Here is a 17,038-nt window from a genome sequence, read left to right on the forward strand (position 1 = left end):
TAGGGAGGGCGGAATAATAGTGCAACTTTGCATTGGGTCTTATCAGGCTTAGAAGTCTTCACCGAATTAAAATACTGATAGCCAGCCGACGTTGCCATATCACAATTTTCTAAAATTTGGAAAAATAATATAATGTTGTTTGGATCAGGTTAAAGAAATCTTTTTAGCCTTCTTTATTGACACAATTTTAGATGAGACTTTTATGGACAAATCTAATAACGTAGTACAACATAGTGGGACTTTGAAAATCAAGGACAAAACACATTAAAACCTTAAAACCTGGAGTCCTGTTTAAGGTTTTAAAGTTAAAACTTATTAATATACAGTGTGTTCAATATTCAATTATCTATACAGGATTGACGTTTTGAGGGAAATGTTTTAGAGAATATAATGAGCAATCCAACACGTTCTCCAAAATCTCATTTTCAATTCCGACGTTTCAGAATCGAAATACCATCATCAACTTTTTTTAAACTGCTCGTCAAAAAAAATGGGACAGCAAAATTTTTGGTCATTTTTGAGCGGCTGTTTCTTCAAATTAGAGATCATTTGAATTCTTGAATTGATCATCGAGATTCACTCGATATTAATATTTTTTTTGCAGATTAAAATGTATTTTCTTCCTCTTTTTGATGACCCAAATAATCTTCTTGAAAGTTTTTACGGATCCGAGTATACAGGGTGTGACTGAGGTGTAGACAAAAAATTTAAAACCTAATCCAAAGCCATTTCTCGCAAAAAAAAAATTTTTTGAAAATAACCTCTTTAACTCTCGTGATCAATATCTCTAGAATTTTTTGCCAGTTTGGTAATTAAGGGCCGTTTATACATTTTATTGCAAAATTTTAAAAATTGGCTTATTTTTAATTTTCTTGTTTTTAATTTAATCATTTTCTTTAAATTTTTTGTGGGAGAAGAAAGGGATTAGCAAGGTTACACTTAAAACTACCCAATATAAGTAAAAAGCTTAATCTGCGTTATACATGGTGACCCAAGTAAAACTTTGAAAACAAAATCATATTTTTATCATAAATCTTGACCTGTTCGCTGATTTTAATGGAAAATAATGATATTGGATAAAGAAGCACACTATTTATTTAATGATCCAAATTATTTAAAGAATGGGACGTATTTAGTAAAAAAAACAATATTTTTTGCTAGTAAACTTCAATATATTTTTTCATATAATAATATAAATAGGTAGTGGCATTAGTAAACAGTAACTAGATACGTAATAATACTAATAAATTATCAAATATCAAACTTTAAATAATTCACATTTTCAAAACAACACTACAAAAGTTTTAATTTTTAAATACCTTTTAAATGGCAATCATTCAATAAATCTTAAGGAAAATCTAAATATAGTCGACATGGTAAATTAAAACTTTTGCTTACATTTTCAATCAACTAAAACTACGCTACAAAATATATTAATAAATAAATATAATTATTGTAAATAATACTACCGTTAGGTCTTGCCACTGTTGTATAAATTTATCACGTAAAATATCACATATTTTATTGTAAAAATATACACGAGAACAAACTATCACAAACAAATTAAAATTCTAACCTATTCCATTGGGATGAGACGTAGACCTGTACCAAAGAAAAGTATGGATTAGGATGCTTTTCTTCCGGTTTCCAAACATCCGAAACCAATTAGAATAGGTTAGAAGAAACACATTCATACTCATACATTTTTCAATAGAATATCAACCACCACGTACGAAAATTGTACTATAAAGACAGTCATACCCCCTGAATACACTAGAATAAATAACTTAATAGAGACAAATTGTAAAGTTGGTTAAACCAGTTTCCCATGATGGTTATTAAAAATAATACAAGAAGTTAAAATGGGACTTTAAGTTTAGTGCAAAAAAACAGCTGAAATTTTAAAAATTCATTGCAAACGGTTTGTAAGTGTAGTCACTATTGATAGGAATTTCAGTTAAAAGTGTAATGAATTTGTCTTGATTGTGCACTGAACTTGGTAATTGTGTTTTGATCAGTCTTTACCAATTGGAAGAACTTGGACTATCTCCAAGATTGTTAGAACTCGAACCAGAGTTAGAGCGTTCAGCACCAGGTGCTGCACAAAAAGGCGAGTTTCTCTTATTCAGCTCTGAAAAATTAAGTAATTGATGTGATGAAAATTGTGCTGTAGTTTTAGTGTTACCAGATATTGCCAGCAATATCCTCCTTCTCGCTCCAAAAGCATTGATGCCGATGGCAACCAAATCTTGGTCAGTCAACGTGGAAAATATGTTCAAGTCGATTTCGTGCCGTTTAAAAAGTGGAATGTAATGTTCCAATTTCATGGCGGTCAACATCATGGGTAAGTCTTGCCAGTTACTGAAAAATCATGATAGTAGGACTTTATTTATAAAGGTACAAAAATAAATCTTTAAATCCAAAAAAGCTAAATTACTGCAAGTGTAACTACCTATTTTAAAAACACTGTTGAGGTATGCCATGATAAAAATGAATTTAAAATTATTTCTTTAGAAATGTCTTCGATTTTTGTGCTTTGCAATAGTAAAAATGAATTCGAAGAGATATGATTTAGGGAGTATAAACATAATTATTTACCTGGTTGTACTGACTGTATTCCAAAACTGCGAAGCTGTATGGTCCAGTAAATTACTAGTGTTCATCGCAACAGAGGTAGGTGAATCTACGGTGGCGTTATCATTCTGTCTGGGCGAAGTCGGTTTCCAAATATCGTCCTCCTGAAAAAAAATGTTTACACATCATCGTCAAAATGCTGATTAAAGCAATTTGAAAGAACCATCATTTATTAAAATCATTACCATTTAAATAAAAGGTGGTGGATGTAGTTGGTACGAAGATCAAAAGATTCTAAAAATTTCAATTCGAAAAGACTAAGAGACAAATTTTTTAACCTTAACAGAATTTCATCTTTGCAACTTTCACCTAGTGGAAAAAGACCGTTCTAAAACATTTGGAAAACCTTGTATATCAAAACCAAAACTTGGAATCCGCATGAAGAAAGGAAAAAGGATTTTTAAAACACTTCATACTAACGGCAACACCATATCACCAATATTCCTTATTTACCATATTTATGGTATTATTTAGTCTTACTGCAGAGGTATGAACATGATGTCCGACATGAACATGACAGAAGTATTTATATGTGATCCTGGCCATTGCAGCCGCACAGTAAGTTTCAAAACTGAGTCTGAAAATCTTTATAATTGACGAATTGTCAACGGTTTTCCGTCATCTTTTGCTTCCCTTTAAGGCGTACATCCGCAGATATTCATTCGTTTTAAAGAAGTGATGATGGAAGAGGTTTTGTTATAGTAATGCGGAGGGCTTCTATACCCAAGTGTACGCATATGCCTCAAATAACTCAGCTGCCTCACGCTGGCTAAAGCTTTTAATCTGGCAATGCTGTTCGGATGCAGCATCTTTAGTTCTCTGGGCCCCAGCGTAAGATGTCCCAGGTGACTGTGACACTTACTGCGTACCCCGGTGTTTCTTCTTTCATCAAACAGCCTCTGCAAGCTGGATCTTCACGGATTCCCAGATTTGTTCCTTTGGGTTACGGACCAAATATTAGGTTTTTATCTACATCTACTCTATCTCATACCGGAAGCAGTTACGCAGCGTTGCAAAAAAAGTTTTTCAGCCATGCTTTTCATTGCTTTTCATCTCCAGACAAAGGGCCGCTTCTCGAGTTACCAAGATGTCAACCTCTGAAGAGAATGTAAAATGATCTGTTGGTATACCAAACGCCGTTCTTCCGGAGGAATTCCTGCCTATTCTTGGCTCCCACTTTTCTCTGTTAGCAACTATGACTTTGAAGAGATTTGAGGGTGGGAGCGAATTATGTGATAATATAATTTCTCATTCAAGACCATTTGCCTCATTTAAATTATTCATTAGAATAACACTATCAACAAAACGACCAAATTGAGCAACAGGAACGTACTTTTCCACTGTTTTTATCGTTGATATTCTAAAATGAATTTATTCTTAAACAAAAACACCGGCCTAATTTATGTGTTTGTAATTACAGTTAATAACAACTTCTAGCAAAAATTTCAAAAAATAGACTCATCCCACATAACGTAAAACTGCGTTTCACTGCAAACATTGGGAAGCTTAGTCTGAAATGTCGGAATTTGTAGTTTATTTACAAAAAAGAAGGTTTTTTGGTAATTTACAAAACTTTGAAAATGCGTAAATAAATTCAAATCGACATCAGTTTTGCCGCGTATATGACGTAGACGACTTTCAGCAGTTTTATTGGCTATGGCTGCCTGATGGTTGACAGCATCTTCCGATCAGCTGATTTATAACCTCAAAGTCAAGTCACAAGTCCACAATGTTGCCAAATAACACGTTTTATAGCACGACACGACAACTTTTTATTTCACTGGACAAAAAGTAATTTGATGTCAATTTGACAGAATGTCTTTAGTCTATTTTAGTTTTAGTTAATTTGAATCGGTAAATGTGATCTGATGATAGAAGTGACTCCTCGCACATAATTGGTTGAAAACCGTCTTACGTCATATCTAGCGGGCGTTTTAAATTTTACTATAAAATTTGAATCTTTTTATTTAATTCTTGTTATGTTAGACTTAGTATTTTGAAAAATAATAAAATACGTATTTCATATTTCACTGCCTATCCGGGCCACGTATTGCGTGGAGAAGAAGTTTTGCAAACTTACTCTTTTATATTTGTCGAACATCACTCCAGGACTGGTATGACTAACCCCATATCCAGACCAAGAGGCGTGAGGCACGCGAAGAGTGCCAGGAAGTGGTTTGGTACGCATTGCTCTGAGAGCAGCTAATCGTTTATCCTCGTACTCGTAAAAGCTCAAAGTTCTCGGAGACAAAGGAGTCACAGCTTTCGTCAATGTGGGTCCGTGGTATTCCCCAGGATTATTCATCTCGGAGAGGGCAGACGAGAGTTCTAAATATTTAGTACAAAATGTGAAAAAAGTGAATAATGATTAGGTAGTAAAAAAGACAAAGCAGAATGGCGCAAAAACATGCTAAAACTTTACTTTTTTGCTGCGTTAGCAGAGTTAACTTAAAAAATAATTTTATGAAAGTGAGATAATAGAGAAGGATATAGCATTTCACTTAAGACGACATAATTAACGTCATGCTTTAGTTTGATATTTGAGCAAGCTTATTTTCGGACGAATAAGGTAAATGTTAAATATTCTTCCTTGTGTATGTGGATAAACTCAGGAACTCAGTAGAGAACTGAATTTGGTTATACAGTTACTTTGCGTAATAAACTGATTTTGTCTGAAGGGATACGTGCTTATTCATAATTTAGATATCATTGATGATTTACATTTATAAACTTAAACAATTTAAAACACAGTTACTACTACCAAAAATTAGCAAGTTAGTTTCACAACATCTTCATACTTTTTGCTGAGCTGAATTGCGGACATTCCTTGTAGAGGCACAGTACACCGATCAGAAAAACCATAGGAAATTAATGATAAGAAACACGAACCATTACAAATCAATGCTATCGACAAAGATGAAAGTCACCTAACAGTTGGTCATCTCAGGTCATCTGACCACTCCTTAGAATGTCTTAACAATATCTTCCAACCAACTATCGACTTACGTTAAATCAGTTTCAATAGACACTTGGAAAGTGTTTTCCATTTTTGTCTTGATTATCTACAAAAAATAAACTTTTTTTCTACGAACTGATTAAACATAATACGGATGAAATGTGAAAAAGGAAGGACAGCAGACATATGAATATCACTATAAATTATAACTACACTATTACAAAATATGCATACATATACAAGACAAGAAAACTATTTGGCTCATCCTAACCTAAATGTAAAATAGTTTCGTTACGTACGTGTTGTTTGAGTTTGAGAGTATCCTGCGGCAAAGTAAGTCGGATTGAGAGTCTCTGCGTAACTTGGTGATAGTGAATTCCTTGGGCTTTTGGCGCTTGACATTGTCGACAATGAGCCGGCACTACAACCGCTCATATTCGCTTTATCTGAGCAAGTGATCGTTTGATCCGGATGATTTACTTTCATGTTTTGGTACCTAAAATGAGTAAGTGAAATCAATTTTTATATTATTTTCAGTCACTACTGTTAACTCAGTCTAATGTAGTATTAACCTCAGTCACTAACCAGTTATAGTAGGTACCAAATGTATCACAAAAAATGTAGTAGAAAAGGTAACAAATATATGGAATGTTATTTCTTTGTTACATTCAAAACATTGACCTTTCTATTACCTTTTCACGTCATCCCCTTTTACTTTAATGTTTGCCATACATTACCATCTCAATTAAAACTCCGACAAAAAAAAATCAAAAAATGCCAGTGTGACTATATTGATGTTATTTGTAACTATTCAATGTATGGAACCATTGTATTAGGGGCTGTCACGCCATCCCAATTTAGTTGGATTTTTTCTATACTTATATGAACTAGAAAGAAAATAGTACATATACTTACTGACTATTATTATTAGCCATGGCCTGATGATGCAGAGCACTAACGGTCATATTAGGAGGAAAAAAATGTTGCTGCTGGGCAATTCCCATGAAAGGTGGACAAGATTGCGGTTGCAAAGTGGGGGTAGGGTAATAAAAAGCAGGAGAAATCAAAGGAGAAGAAAGATTTGGTGGATTTAGGTTAGTGGGGGTACGAAGATCGTTAATTTGCGCTGGAGATGAGGCTTGAACTGGCATGTGATAGGATATCGGAATGTCAGCGTAAATTGGAGGCTCGTCGATGCCAAAAATTAAATTTCTGGCTTTGTAAATGTTAGCTGTAACATTATTAATGAAACAACACCCAAAAAACTGGTACGTTAACATACTTGCATGTCGCTCAATGCCCTTAATCACGCAAGCCTTTGTAGTTTTATTGGCCTTTTGTCTAATACTAATGGAAACGTCGCAAGTACTTTGAATATCAGCGATCTGCTCAGGCTACAATTTTTTCCATACATAAGTAATAGCTTTCAAATAATTGTAATACTTATACCTTGATTCTAACATCGCTGAGATCATCAGGCAAATCAAATATGACGACCAAAGGTAAACTGCCCATAAGCAATTGTCTAGCCTTGTAAATGTTGTTGATATTACCAGTTATAGTCACGCTGCTCTTCTTCAAACTGGGAATGTTCGGGTCTTGGGCATCCGGAAACATTATCTGGCAATTGGTGTATTGCATAATAGCTTTCAGGTTGGCATGTTTGGTACCCAGAACGGTCGGATGATGGTGCGGGGATATTTCCATTGACATTTGTACGGGAATTTGATTCTGTTTAAAATAAAATCGAGTAGAGTCGTTTCATGATGATGTCTACAATACTGTTTAAGAGCGAATTATAGCTTTCAGCTAAAATAAAGGTTTGCCTAATAGGGCCATTATTTTGTTAAATTAATTAGTTACATACGAAAGACGGTTCTGCAAAGTTTTTTTCTATTTCTTTTTCAAACAAGCGCGTCAAAACGACGAATCTGAGTCTGAGTGCCATGTGACGTCACGAGGCAGGTTTCAGTTTGGCCGTGATTATTAATTCTCTCTTTGTTTGTTTCTCAATTATTATTGAAGAGGAGCTTGTCAATATTAAATGGTATCAGAGTGCATAAGTTCCCCTAAATCCACACCAAAAAACATTAATTAAACTGCCATTAAACAAAAAAAAAAGTTTTTCAGATCGAATAAGTTAGGAGATTTTCGATAGTATTCAGAGGCTTGTCTGGCTAATTTAAACTGTTTTTCAAAGGCTTAGGACACTTTTGTTGGACGCTTTCGAAAGTGTTTAAAGCTTCTGCCCATTTTAAACAATTTTCCAGGGTTTAGGACTCTTATCAAACCTTTGACAATTTTTAGGAGGTTTTCGACAATATTTAGAATCTTCTGGTCATTTTAAACAATGTTTCTAAGGTTTAGGACACTTGTTGAATCCTCTGACAATTTTTAGAAGATTTTCGATAATATCTAGAGACCTGATCATATTAAACGCTTTTTGGAAGTCTTAGACCCCTCTAATAACTTTTTGGAGGATTTCGATAGTGCTTAGAGGCCTCTGGTCATGTTGAACAATTTTTTGAAAGCTTAGGGCATTTGTAGACCCCTCTGTCAATTTTTAGAAGGTTTTTGATAGTGTTTAGAGGCTTCTGCCCATTTTAAACAATCTTTCTATGGTTTAGGACACTTGTAGACTCTTCTGACAATTTTTTAGAGGTTTTAGAAGCCTCTGGTCATGTTGAACAATGTTTCGAAGTCTTAGGTCATTTGTAGACTCCTCTGAGAATTTTTAAAAGGTTTTTGATAGTGTTTAGAGGCTTCTGCCCATTTTAAACAATCTTTCTATGGTTTAGAACACTTGTAGACTCTTTTGACAATTTTTTAGAGGTTTTCGATAGTAGTTAGAACCTGGTTATTTTAAGCGATTTTTCGAAAGCTTAGGACTTACGAGGTTCTCTAACAAATTTTAGGATTAGATTAGTTTTTAGATGCTTCTGGTCATTTTTAACAATTTTTAGGAGGTTTATGACACTTGTAGAGGCATCTGGCAATTTTTAAGAAGTTTTTAAAAATCGGTGTTAAGACATATGCCCAAAAATACCCGGACATTCCTATACAGGGTATTTTATAATATATCTGCAATACTTCATGATGTGCTCGTCCAAAAATATGGAAAAAACCCTCTAAAATAGTGCATTTTAGAATTCCATCCAGTAAAAAGAAAGTGTTTTAAAAATTCTGCTGACACCGTGTTTGCCAATATCACAAAAACCGGAACCCCGTATCTTTAAAAATAATAAAGATACGAGATCAATCACTACAAAAGTGACACTCTGTACATCTGTAAATGTTGAAAACCGTTGAAAGTACCAGATTGGTTAAATGGGAGAAAAGTCTACTTTAAAATAATTCGGATAAGTAATGTTTTAAATCGGTACTGTTCCTTTGATACAGAGTGAAAACCAAAAATAGGCATATTTGAAAAATCCTCATATTATTTTCATTTTGAAAGTTACAATTATAACAATTTACAATCGGAATTAGGAGAACATGGTGATTCTAAAAATATTAATAAAAGAAATATAGGGACTTTTCAGTAATATCTTGTTTTTGTTTTCAACCTGTATAAACAAAGCGTCTATCTATTACCTTTAGGGAAATCCCCATATAATTACTCTTCCCTGGGACACCCTGTATAGTTCATTGTTTCTTTTTGACAAATACACTATTACATACTTTAGTTAAATACAATATTTAATTTTGTTTTTCAACGTTATGTATTTGTCAACTTGTTAAGGTGGTAGGCTTTCACTAAGACTAAAATACGATAAAAATCAAACTTACCGCTAAGTTGTCACACAAATACTCCATTAAAAGCAAAGTGGCGCTCTTGACTTGATGGACTTCCCACTCAACTCCTTTCACTAAAACTAAAGTGGCATGCAGTTTCGGTCTGGTCTTAAACATCACTTGCACTTTGTACTGCTCCTGGATTTTGATCAAGTAGGGGGAATTTACATCCACGTTTTGCGACATTATTGGCAGTTCAAAGCCGAATATTAACGGAATTAACTCCTAGAAATAATGGTTTTTAAATGACTGCACAATATTATATTAAAAACAATTACCCTAACACGGGCTCGAGCTAATTCCACACCATCGATATTTCCAGAAATGGATACTTGATTGCTTTTCTCGTTGGTGTTTGAACGATTAGAGTCAGGGAAATGGACATGACATCTAGTTTCCGCCATGACGCGTTTAATGCTCATTCCACCTTTGCCAATTATGTGGGAATGGTCTGTGTGGCTTACGTCCATTTTCATAGTCACTCGGTTGCACTATAAAACCACTCCTACATTTATCCCTTAAAGTAAAGAAAGCAATGAAAAACTTACCCTAGTATTTAAGACAGTTAAAATTCTGTCTTTGGCATTTTGCACGTCTTCTGGTCTGCCAGCAATCCTCACGTGAGGATCTGTAAGTAATGAGAAAATTGTAATTGTGAGTTGAAGGTGAGGAAGTCGAGAACTTATACCTTTTTTGGATTTGGCGCCAATTTTCAGTTTATTGGGCCAAGTAATAATCGTGTCAGTATCCTCCATCACTTTAGCAAAAAACACGTCCGCTGGATAAATAGCATCATTATGACCTGTAAAGTAAATTTACTCTAAAATGATTTGAACAAAAAAAATTCTACTAGAAAAACAAAAAGAGTTTTACTCTCCGTCTATAATTTAAATAATCAAATTATAACATTGAAAACTTTAACACTCTTATTTTGGTATCAAAGCATATTATTATTGAACCTGTGTTCATATTATAACTTTTTGTCATATTTCTAGGCATTGTGTAAAATGTTAAACTATAATAACCCTGTCTACAAGGTGTTACAGATACTCATAAGCATTGCTATCTCGCAAACTGTAGTGGATAGAGCTTCAGTTAAATGAAGGTAAAACAAAGAACTTAAGTTTGACAACCTTGCTAATTTTCTTTTTATTTAATGCTAATTTCTATTAATAAAAATGTCCATAATTTTTGTGATTAAATGTTCTGACTAGTTTTGACTAAATCTGCCTACATTGAACACTTCTAATATTTTGCCATTTGTTTTTGTATTCGAATTTGGTTGTAACTTTACCTATTTTTGTGGTAACACTTTGTTACGATTTTTGAATAAATTTGGCTACAATGTTAGTATGTTTTGTGCTTATTTTTTACTGGTTTTGTCTAAATTTTAAAATGCAAGTTTAATGCAAAATATAAAAATAAATAATATCAACTGTCAGGCAATTGTTTTCTGTTTGTTCGTTAATTGGCCCTACATGGAAAAAAAATCGACAAAATTTGTTTTTTGCTAAATATCTAAGCATAAACTTCTTTCAAAGAAACGAAAAATGTTTTTTAATTTGGCTTCTAAAATTGCAACTCTTTTCTCAGTTAACTGACTTTGCAGCTCTGCTAGTTTCCGAGATCCCTGCACTAAACATAAAAAAACTCACCCTGGATACCTTTTACAGTGATGGGACGTAGACAATGATTTTCTACATTACGGTATAGATATGTGTAGATTTTCTAAATTTGAGATTTGATTTAGTTTGCAGATGGATGTTAACTATAGTTCATTCCATTTGAAACTTCAAATGTATAAAACTCAATTCTGCAACAATTTTTGCCAACCATACAATATAAAATTTGTTATATTTCAATCTTAATGATTTTAAAAAATTCGTTGAATTACTGGCATTTGATTTTTTTTTTTTGTATTTGAAATTAAATTTAGGAAAAGTGATTTTCAGTTACAATATAATTATTGTTAACTACTGTATCGCAGTTAGGTTATTAATTTTGCATCACGTTTTGGCGTATTTTCATTTCCCACAATTAGTAATTTTGTACACCATGTAAATGTTTCTACATGACTTTGCCCTTGTAGACAAACCTAATTGTCTACGTGAGTATAATGGTGTATTCTACATTATGTAGATAACGCGCTCAACACATTGCAAGAATTTGAATAAGAAGTAAAGTAGGTATGCAAAAATAAAATGGCGTTGACGGTCTTTTTTTTTACTTTAATACCATCAATAATGCTACAGTAAAACTTACCTATATTAGATTAGTTTGTAACTTACCTGTGAGCATTTTTTCAAGCTTGCCCCTGTCCACCCTAAACCGTTCCTGGAACAATTCCGAGGGATCGTTGAGTCCCAGCCGAGAAACGAGATCTCTCAAATCCTCACGAGAATCCCATCGAGACGCCCATCCTGAGGTCGTGGTTCCACTTTCGGAAACTTCGGACATCGTGTCCGAACTCTTCGCCTTTTCTACCGCCTTGGGCAGCGGTAAAAAATTGCTCGCCATTTTTCAAATTCACCTTTTGCGGTCGCGTAATCAAAATAACGGTAATATTTTGAAAAGGGGAAAACTTTCAAAATCCTAGCCGTCCCAAATGTGAATTAAAATTCTCTTGAGTTGAGTTTAAAATTTACTTTTACTGTTATAATCAGGAAGATTCAGGACGACTGGTGCGTTTGAGAACGATTCGTATCGTTTATGGAATTTATGTTGTACCATTTTTTGTCTTGGGTTTTTTGTTGATGTTTTACAGTGTTGTTTGTGTGAGAATTTAATTCGGTTTAGTTCCGAACGTCGATAAAACCCGCTAAATGCAAAATTTTAAAGTTAATAACAGATTCAAAAAGTATTTGATAATTCTTTAACTTTTACGCATTTTTTTACAAATTTCAATACAACTTTCCTTTTATTTTCTCTTTGTGATACAAAGGAACAACATTTTTACAGGGTGATTTTTGTTTTGAAGATTCTCTAAATTCCTCACAATTTTGACTACGTGTGCTGACATATTATATTTTATATGACAAATTTATTGTAAAATAAGCTACTTTATCATAATACCAGACGCATGCTACACATACTCTGTCTAAACTGACTCATTGTGCATCTGAGCATCCATAGTGACGTCTACCCTAACATTGCTGAAAAATCCTTAATCATATATGCAAAATGTTTAACATTTTACGTGCTACGTAGAATCAAAACTCAAAACTATATTCAAGCGTAAACTTTTTATGTCATTTTATTTTGATTAAAATTTAAACAAAATAATCAGAATCTATTAGTAAAGATCTATATAGGTGGCGCTGTCTTAAGTTTTGTTGTTTACGAATTGTGCGGTTTATCATCCGTCACTTTTCTGTCAAACAAACACACAAACGTCAATTTTAAAACTAACCTAACCTAACTTAAATCTTATTTATGTTTTATTTTTGTTATGGTTCGGTTTGAGACTTTTTAGAAAATTATTGTTTGTAGTTAACTAATAGTTATCAATTTATCTTCCGTGAAAATGGGAGATATGTTAAAAGAACGCCGCGAAAAATCCCGTAAAAGAAAGCTATTGCTGGCTCAAACAGTAGGTAGCATTTTATTTATCCCTGCTGTTTAAAGAGTTTTGGCCAGGAAATCTTATTTTTTGGCTTATTATTGTTCTAATTTCAGTTAGGGGTATCAGGAGCCGATGAGTTGCGTCAAATTTTGGGGACAGGTGAGGCTAGCACAAAGAAAAATGATGGTAAACCAAGTACCAGCAATCAATTAGACCAATATGATTATACTAAGGAAGCACTTGATGAGATGGTGTATAGAGATTCTTCAACATTCCTTAAGGTTAGTGCATGGAAAAGTGTGATAAAATTTAAACAAAAGACTGAAATATATTGATTTTTTTTTATAAACAAGTTAAAAACAGTACAATGCTTGTATGTTAATTTGCACTTTATTGATGTACTATTTTACCCAAGATACCCACTGTAAAATAAGCTGTACCTAAATATTTCAGTAGTCACTACTGTGTCTTCAAATAATAAATAATGGTGATATTCATGGTGAATAAAAACTCAGGGGTAAACCACTGGGGCATTATAGTGTAGGTACAAACTGTAGGAATTAGTGGGCATTATACTTGGGAACTGGCAAAATTACTAAGAATAAGGAGGCATTAGGCATTAAATTAGTATTACTAATAAAATTAAAAAGGTTAAATTATATTATAAAAACAAATTATCATACCATATACATTTACCATTGAAATATAAATATAAATAAAGTTTGGTAATTTTAATGAAATCCCTTGGAAAACAAGGAAAAATTATGAACTTTGTAATTTTACTTTCAAAAGTTTTGACTGTCTCTAGCGGCAAAACTGTACAACTAATCAATCAACTTTTATATGTCAATAAAAATCTCATTTCATTAGCTATCCATTGACATATAAAAGCTTATACAAAGTGTAGCAAATAAGCTAGTTATTGATGATTAAACAAAAAGATGCACCAAAAAAAGTAATGGAAAAATGAGTCAAGTTTGACGCCCTCTAGTGGCCAAACCGTCCAACCTATTAACCCCAGATAGGGTATTTTTAGAAAGCTCATTTCATTGGCTATCCATTGACGTATAAAACTTTACCAAAAATAGCGCAATTAAGCGAATTTTTGAGGATTAAACAAGAGGATGCACCAAAAAAGTGATAAAAAAGTTCCTGTCAACTAACCTGTCAACTCAAATTGGGATATTTTTAGAAAGCTAATTTCATTGGCTGTTTATTGACGTATAAAAATCTACCAAAAATAGTCCAGTTACACAAGTTTTTAAGAATTAAACAAAAAGATGACCCCAAAAAACTTGGTCAACGTTGACGCCCTCTAGCGGACAAACGGCTAACCAATCGATTTGTATACGTCAATGGGAAGCTCATTTCATTGGCTGTCCATCGACATATAAAATAATATACAAAGTGCTACAAATACACGTGTGTTATTTACGGTTTAGTGACAGGATGCACCACAAACATTTTTTGACTGATTAAAGGCTAATTTGGCTATAGAAAATTAGGAAAACACGGTCAGGTGACTTACTAGATCTAACACGATGTAATGCTTGGAAATTTTTTGAATAACTCTTTTTGCAAATGACAATTTTTGTAAGAGTCAAATTTGCCTGAAACACCGCCACTATCCTAATGGGTTTTGCGTTATGTTGGCCAGTTAGTGCAAACAAAAACCGACCTTAATGATTGTATTTCTATAATTTTGTTACTACCCTCGATTTGGCAATCATTGTACTAGGTTTGTGCCAAATATCAGGGCCGTATCTGCCCTATCTAAAAAAAAAATCCTTTAAAGATATTAAAGCTGTAACACTCAAGGAAAACATTAGCTTTGGAGCTCTCTGGCGGCCAAACGAAGCTATCTATCAACACAGGCGGCCATATTTTTTGAAAACCTATTTTATTTTCTAGCCATTGACATATAAAAGTCCATACAAAGGGTTGTGTGTGACAATAAAAACAGTTTTGTCTAAAATTTAACTACTAATTTAACCTTCATTAATTCGGTTATTTTGACAGTCACAGGGTGGTTCAATTTTTTTAAATAAGTGGCCTAAGACAAAACCCTTTTATGATATGTATAAATTAAAAATGTTTTGGAGACAGAAAATATCAAATTTCTGTGATGACGTAATTTGAGAAAACCATAATTTGACCAACTGTCAAATTACGTCATTGTGACAAAAACGCTCTGCTCTCTCCATGGAGCTTGAAAACGAATGCATTCTTGATTTTCATTTGTGTCTTTATTCTGTCTCTAGGGAACTCAATCATCAAATCCACACAATGATTACTGCCAACACTTTGTGGATACTGGCCAGAGGCCGCAAAACTTTATTCGAGACGTTGGATTAGCTGACAGGTACTTTCCCTAACTAAACTTAAAAAAAAAATACATGCATTGTTTAACTTAGATTTGAAGAATACCCCAAACTTAGAGAACTAATCCGTCTCAAGGATGAACTCATTGCCCAAAAGGCCACACCTCCCATGTATTTACAGTGCGACTTGTCAACGTACGATTTGAAAAATCTCAACTGCAAATTCGACGTCATCCTAATCGAACCACCGCTCGAAGAATATCAGAAAACTTTAGGCGCTACTAATATGCAATTTTGGTCATGGGAACAAATTAAAAATTTGGACATAGGAGAAATAGCAGCTCAGAGAAGTTTCGTTTTTCTTTGGTGCGGTAGCTCGGATGGTTTAGATATGGGGAGGGTTTGTCTACGAAAATGGGGTTTTAGAAGGTAGGTTATCGTTAAAGATGGAAAATTCTCAAAAAAAGTTTATTTTTGGAGAAAATACCAAGAGAATTTAAGACATTTTATGAGAATTCAAGAATAAATTGGCTATTAGGTAATGGAACTTGGACTATTTGGAAGGAAAGGCCAGTACTTTCACCTTTGAATAATTTTATTCCAAAGACAATTTCTATAGAAACCCTAAAATCAGATGGTAGTGTTGATCATTTATGTAATTTCTGTAGAAATTATCCTAAGAATAAAATTATCGGAAGGTGAAAGTACCGGCTCTTAATAGTTTGTTACAAGTGACAAATAAAAATAAGTGTAAGGAGAATATTCTTGGTAAATAACTGAGAATTTAACAAAGAAATATTAAAAATTCTCTATAATTTACTGTTTTCCGTAAATCTCTGTAGGGAATTTTATACAAAAATAGGATGACGCAACAATGCAATAGACATCAGTTACTTGGTTTTGAATGTGACAAACAAAGAAGTAAACGTCACATTCAAAACCGTGTACGTCTATTGCATTGTTGCCTGATCCTATTTTTGTATCAAATTTCCTGCCTAGAGTTTTGGTTACGTATGGAGGAACTTAAAATCATCTGGAAGGTCTGTTTTAGGTGTGAGGATATTTGTTGGATTAAAACTAATATTAAGAATCCAGTACATTCTAAAAATTTAGATCCCAGAGCCGTTTTTCAACGTACTAAGGAGCACTGTCTAATGGGCATTAAAGGTTTGTTCTATTCAATGTAGTTTTCCAGAAAAAAAAGTTGACATTTTAGGTACGGTGCGTAGATCTACAGATGGGGATTTTATTCACGCAAACGTGGATATTGACTTAATCATATCTGAAGAGCCTGAATACGGAAGCTTAGAGAAACCGGTGGAAATATTTCATATTATCGAACATTTTTGTTTGGGTAGAAGACGGTTGCATATTTTTGGAAAAGATTCGACTATACGACCTGGTTGGTTGACAATCGGTCCCGAATTGACTAACTCAAACTTCGTGCCTGACATTTATGCCAATTACTTTGGCAACGATCAAATTACCACCGGATGCACAGAACGAATTGAGGCTCTGAGGCCTAAAAGTCCCACTCCAAAGGGTAAAGGTAATCAAAGTGGAAGAGGAAGAGGAAATTTCCAACGGGGACGTGGTAGAGGCCGATGAGTGTTATATGTACTGTAAGCTATGATTTTATTTTGTGTAATGACAAAAGTATGAAATTAATAAAAGTTTCAATATTGAGTATAAAATACATGTCTATGTCATTACCATTGGGATCTAGGAAAATTGAATTTGAATATACTGGAAGAAAAACCATAAGAAATT

General features: G+C 33.5%; 2 protein-coding genes across 2 annotated transcripts; one reads left to right on the forward strand and one right to left on the reverse strand.

Annotated features, from left to right (window-relative positions):
• Positions 1-1,542: 1,542 nt before the first annotated feature.
• On the reverse strand, positions 1,543-12,089 carry BicC (protein bicaudal C). Its single transcript, XM_081988240.1, has 13 exons — positions 11,674-12,089; positions 10,074-10,187; positions 9,934-10,013; positions 9,664-9,876; positions 9,380-9,610; positions 7,040-7,321; positions 6,873-6,984; positions 6,506-6,821; positions 5,890-6,086; positions 4,715-4,962; positions 2,599-2,738; positions 2,186-2,361; positions 1,543-2,131 (listed from the first exon to the last, which is right to left on the reverse strand). The coding sequence occupies exons 1-13, from the start codon at positions 11,900-11,902 to the stop codon at positions 2,022-2,024; spliced, it is 2,448 nt and encodes an 815-aa protein (XP_081844366.1). The 5' UTR covers positions 11,903-12,089; the 3' UTR covers positions 1,543-2,021.
• A 708-nt stretch (positions 12,090-12,797) lies between these two features.
• Mettl14 (methyltransferase like 14) lies at positions 12,798-16,962 on the forward strand. The gene is made up of 6 exons (XM_081988423.1): positions 12,798-12,974; positions 13,061-13,228; positions 15,209-15,309; positions 15,362-15,697; positions 16,320-16,435; positions 16,485-16,962. Exons 1-6 carry the CDS (start codon positions 12,909-12,911, stop codon positions 16,874-16,876), a joined length of 1,179 nt encoding a protein of 392 aa, XP_081844549.1. The 5' UTR covers positions 12,798-12,908; the 3' UTR covers positions 16,877-16,962.
• Positions 16,963-17,038: the final 76 nt, after the last annotated feature.

This window comes from Ips typographus, linkage group LG1 (genome assembly GCF_016097725.1).
Source record: "Ips typographus isolate SLU linkage group LG1, UJ_Ityp_2.0, whole genome shotgun sequence".
NCBI classification, from domain to species: domain Eukaryota; kingdom Metazoa; phylum Arthropoda; class Insecta; order Coleoptera; family Curculionidae; genus Ips; species Ips typographus.

Excerpts from the sequence above, each read along its gene's own strand:
- BicC (XM_081988240.1), bottom strand. The coding sequence starts at position 11,902 with ATGGCGAGCAATTTTTTACCGCTGCCCAAGGCGGTAGAAAAGGCGAAG. Across the intron at positions 6,985-7,039 it reads TCAGCGATGTTAGAATCAAG|CCTGAGCAGATCGCTGATAT; the intron begins GTATAAGTATTA and ends AAAAAATTGTAG. Across the intron at positions 6,087-6,505 it reads ATGGCTAATAATAATAGTCA|GTACCAAAACATGAAAGTAA; the intron begins GTAAGTATATGT and ends TACTCATTTTAG.
- Mettl14 (XM_081988423.1), top strand. The coding sequence starts at position 12,909 with ATGGGAGATATGTTAAAAGAACGCCGCGAAAAATCCCGTAAAAGAAAG. Across the intron at positions 15,698-16,319 it reads CGAAAATGGGGTTTTAGAAG|GTGTGAGGATATTTGTTGGA; the intron begins GTAGGTTATCGT and ends GGTCTGTTTTAG. Across the intron at positions 16,436-16,484 it reads CTGTCTAATGGGCATTAAAG|GTACGGTGCGTAGATCTACA; the intron begins GTTTGTTCTATT and ends TTGACATTTTAG.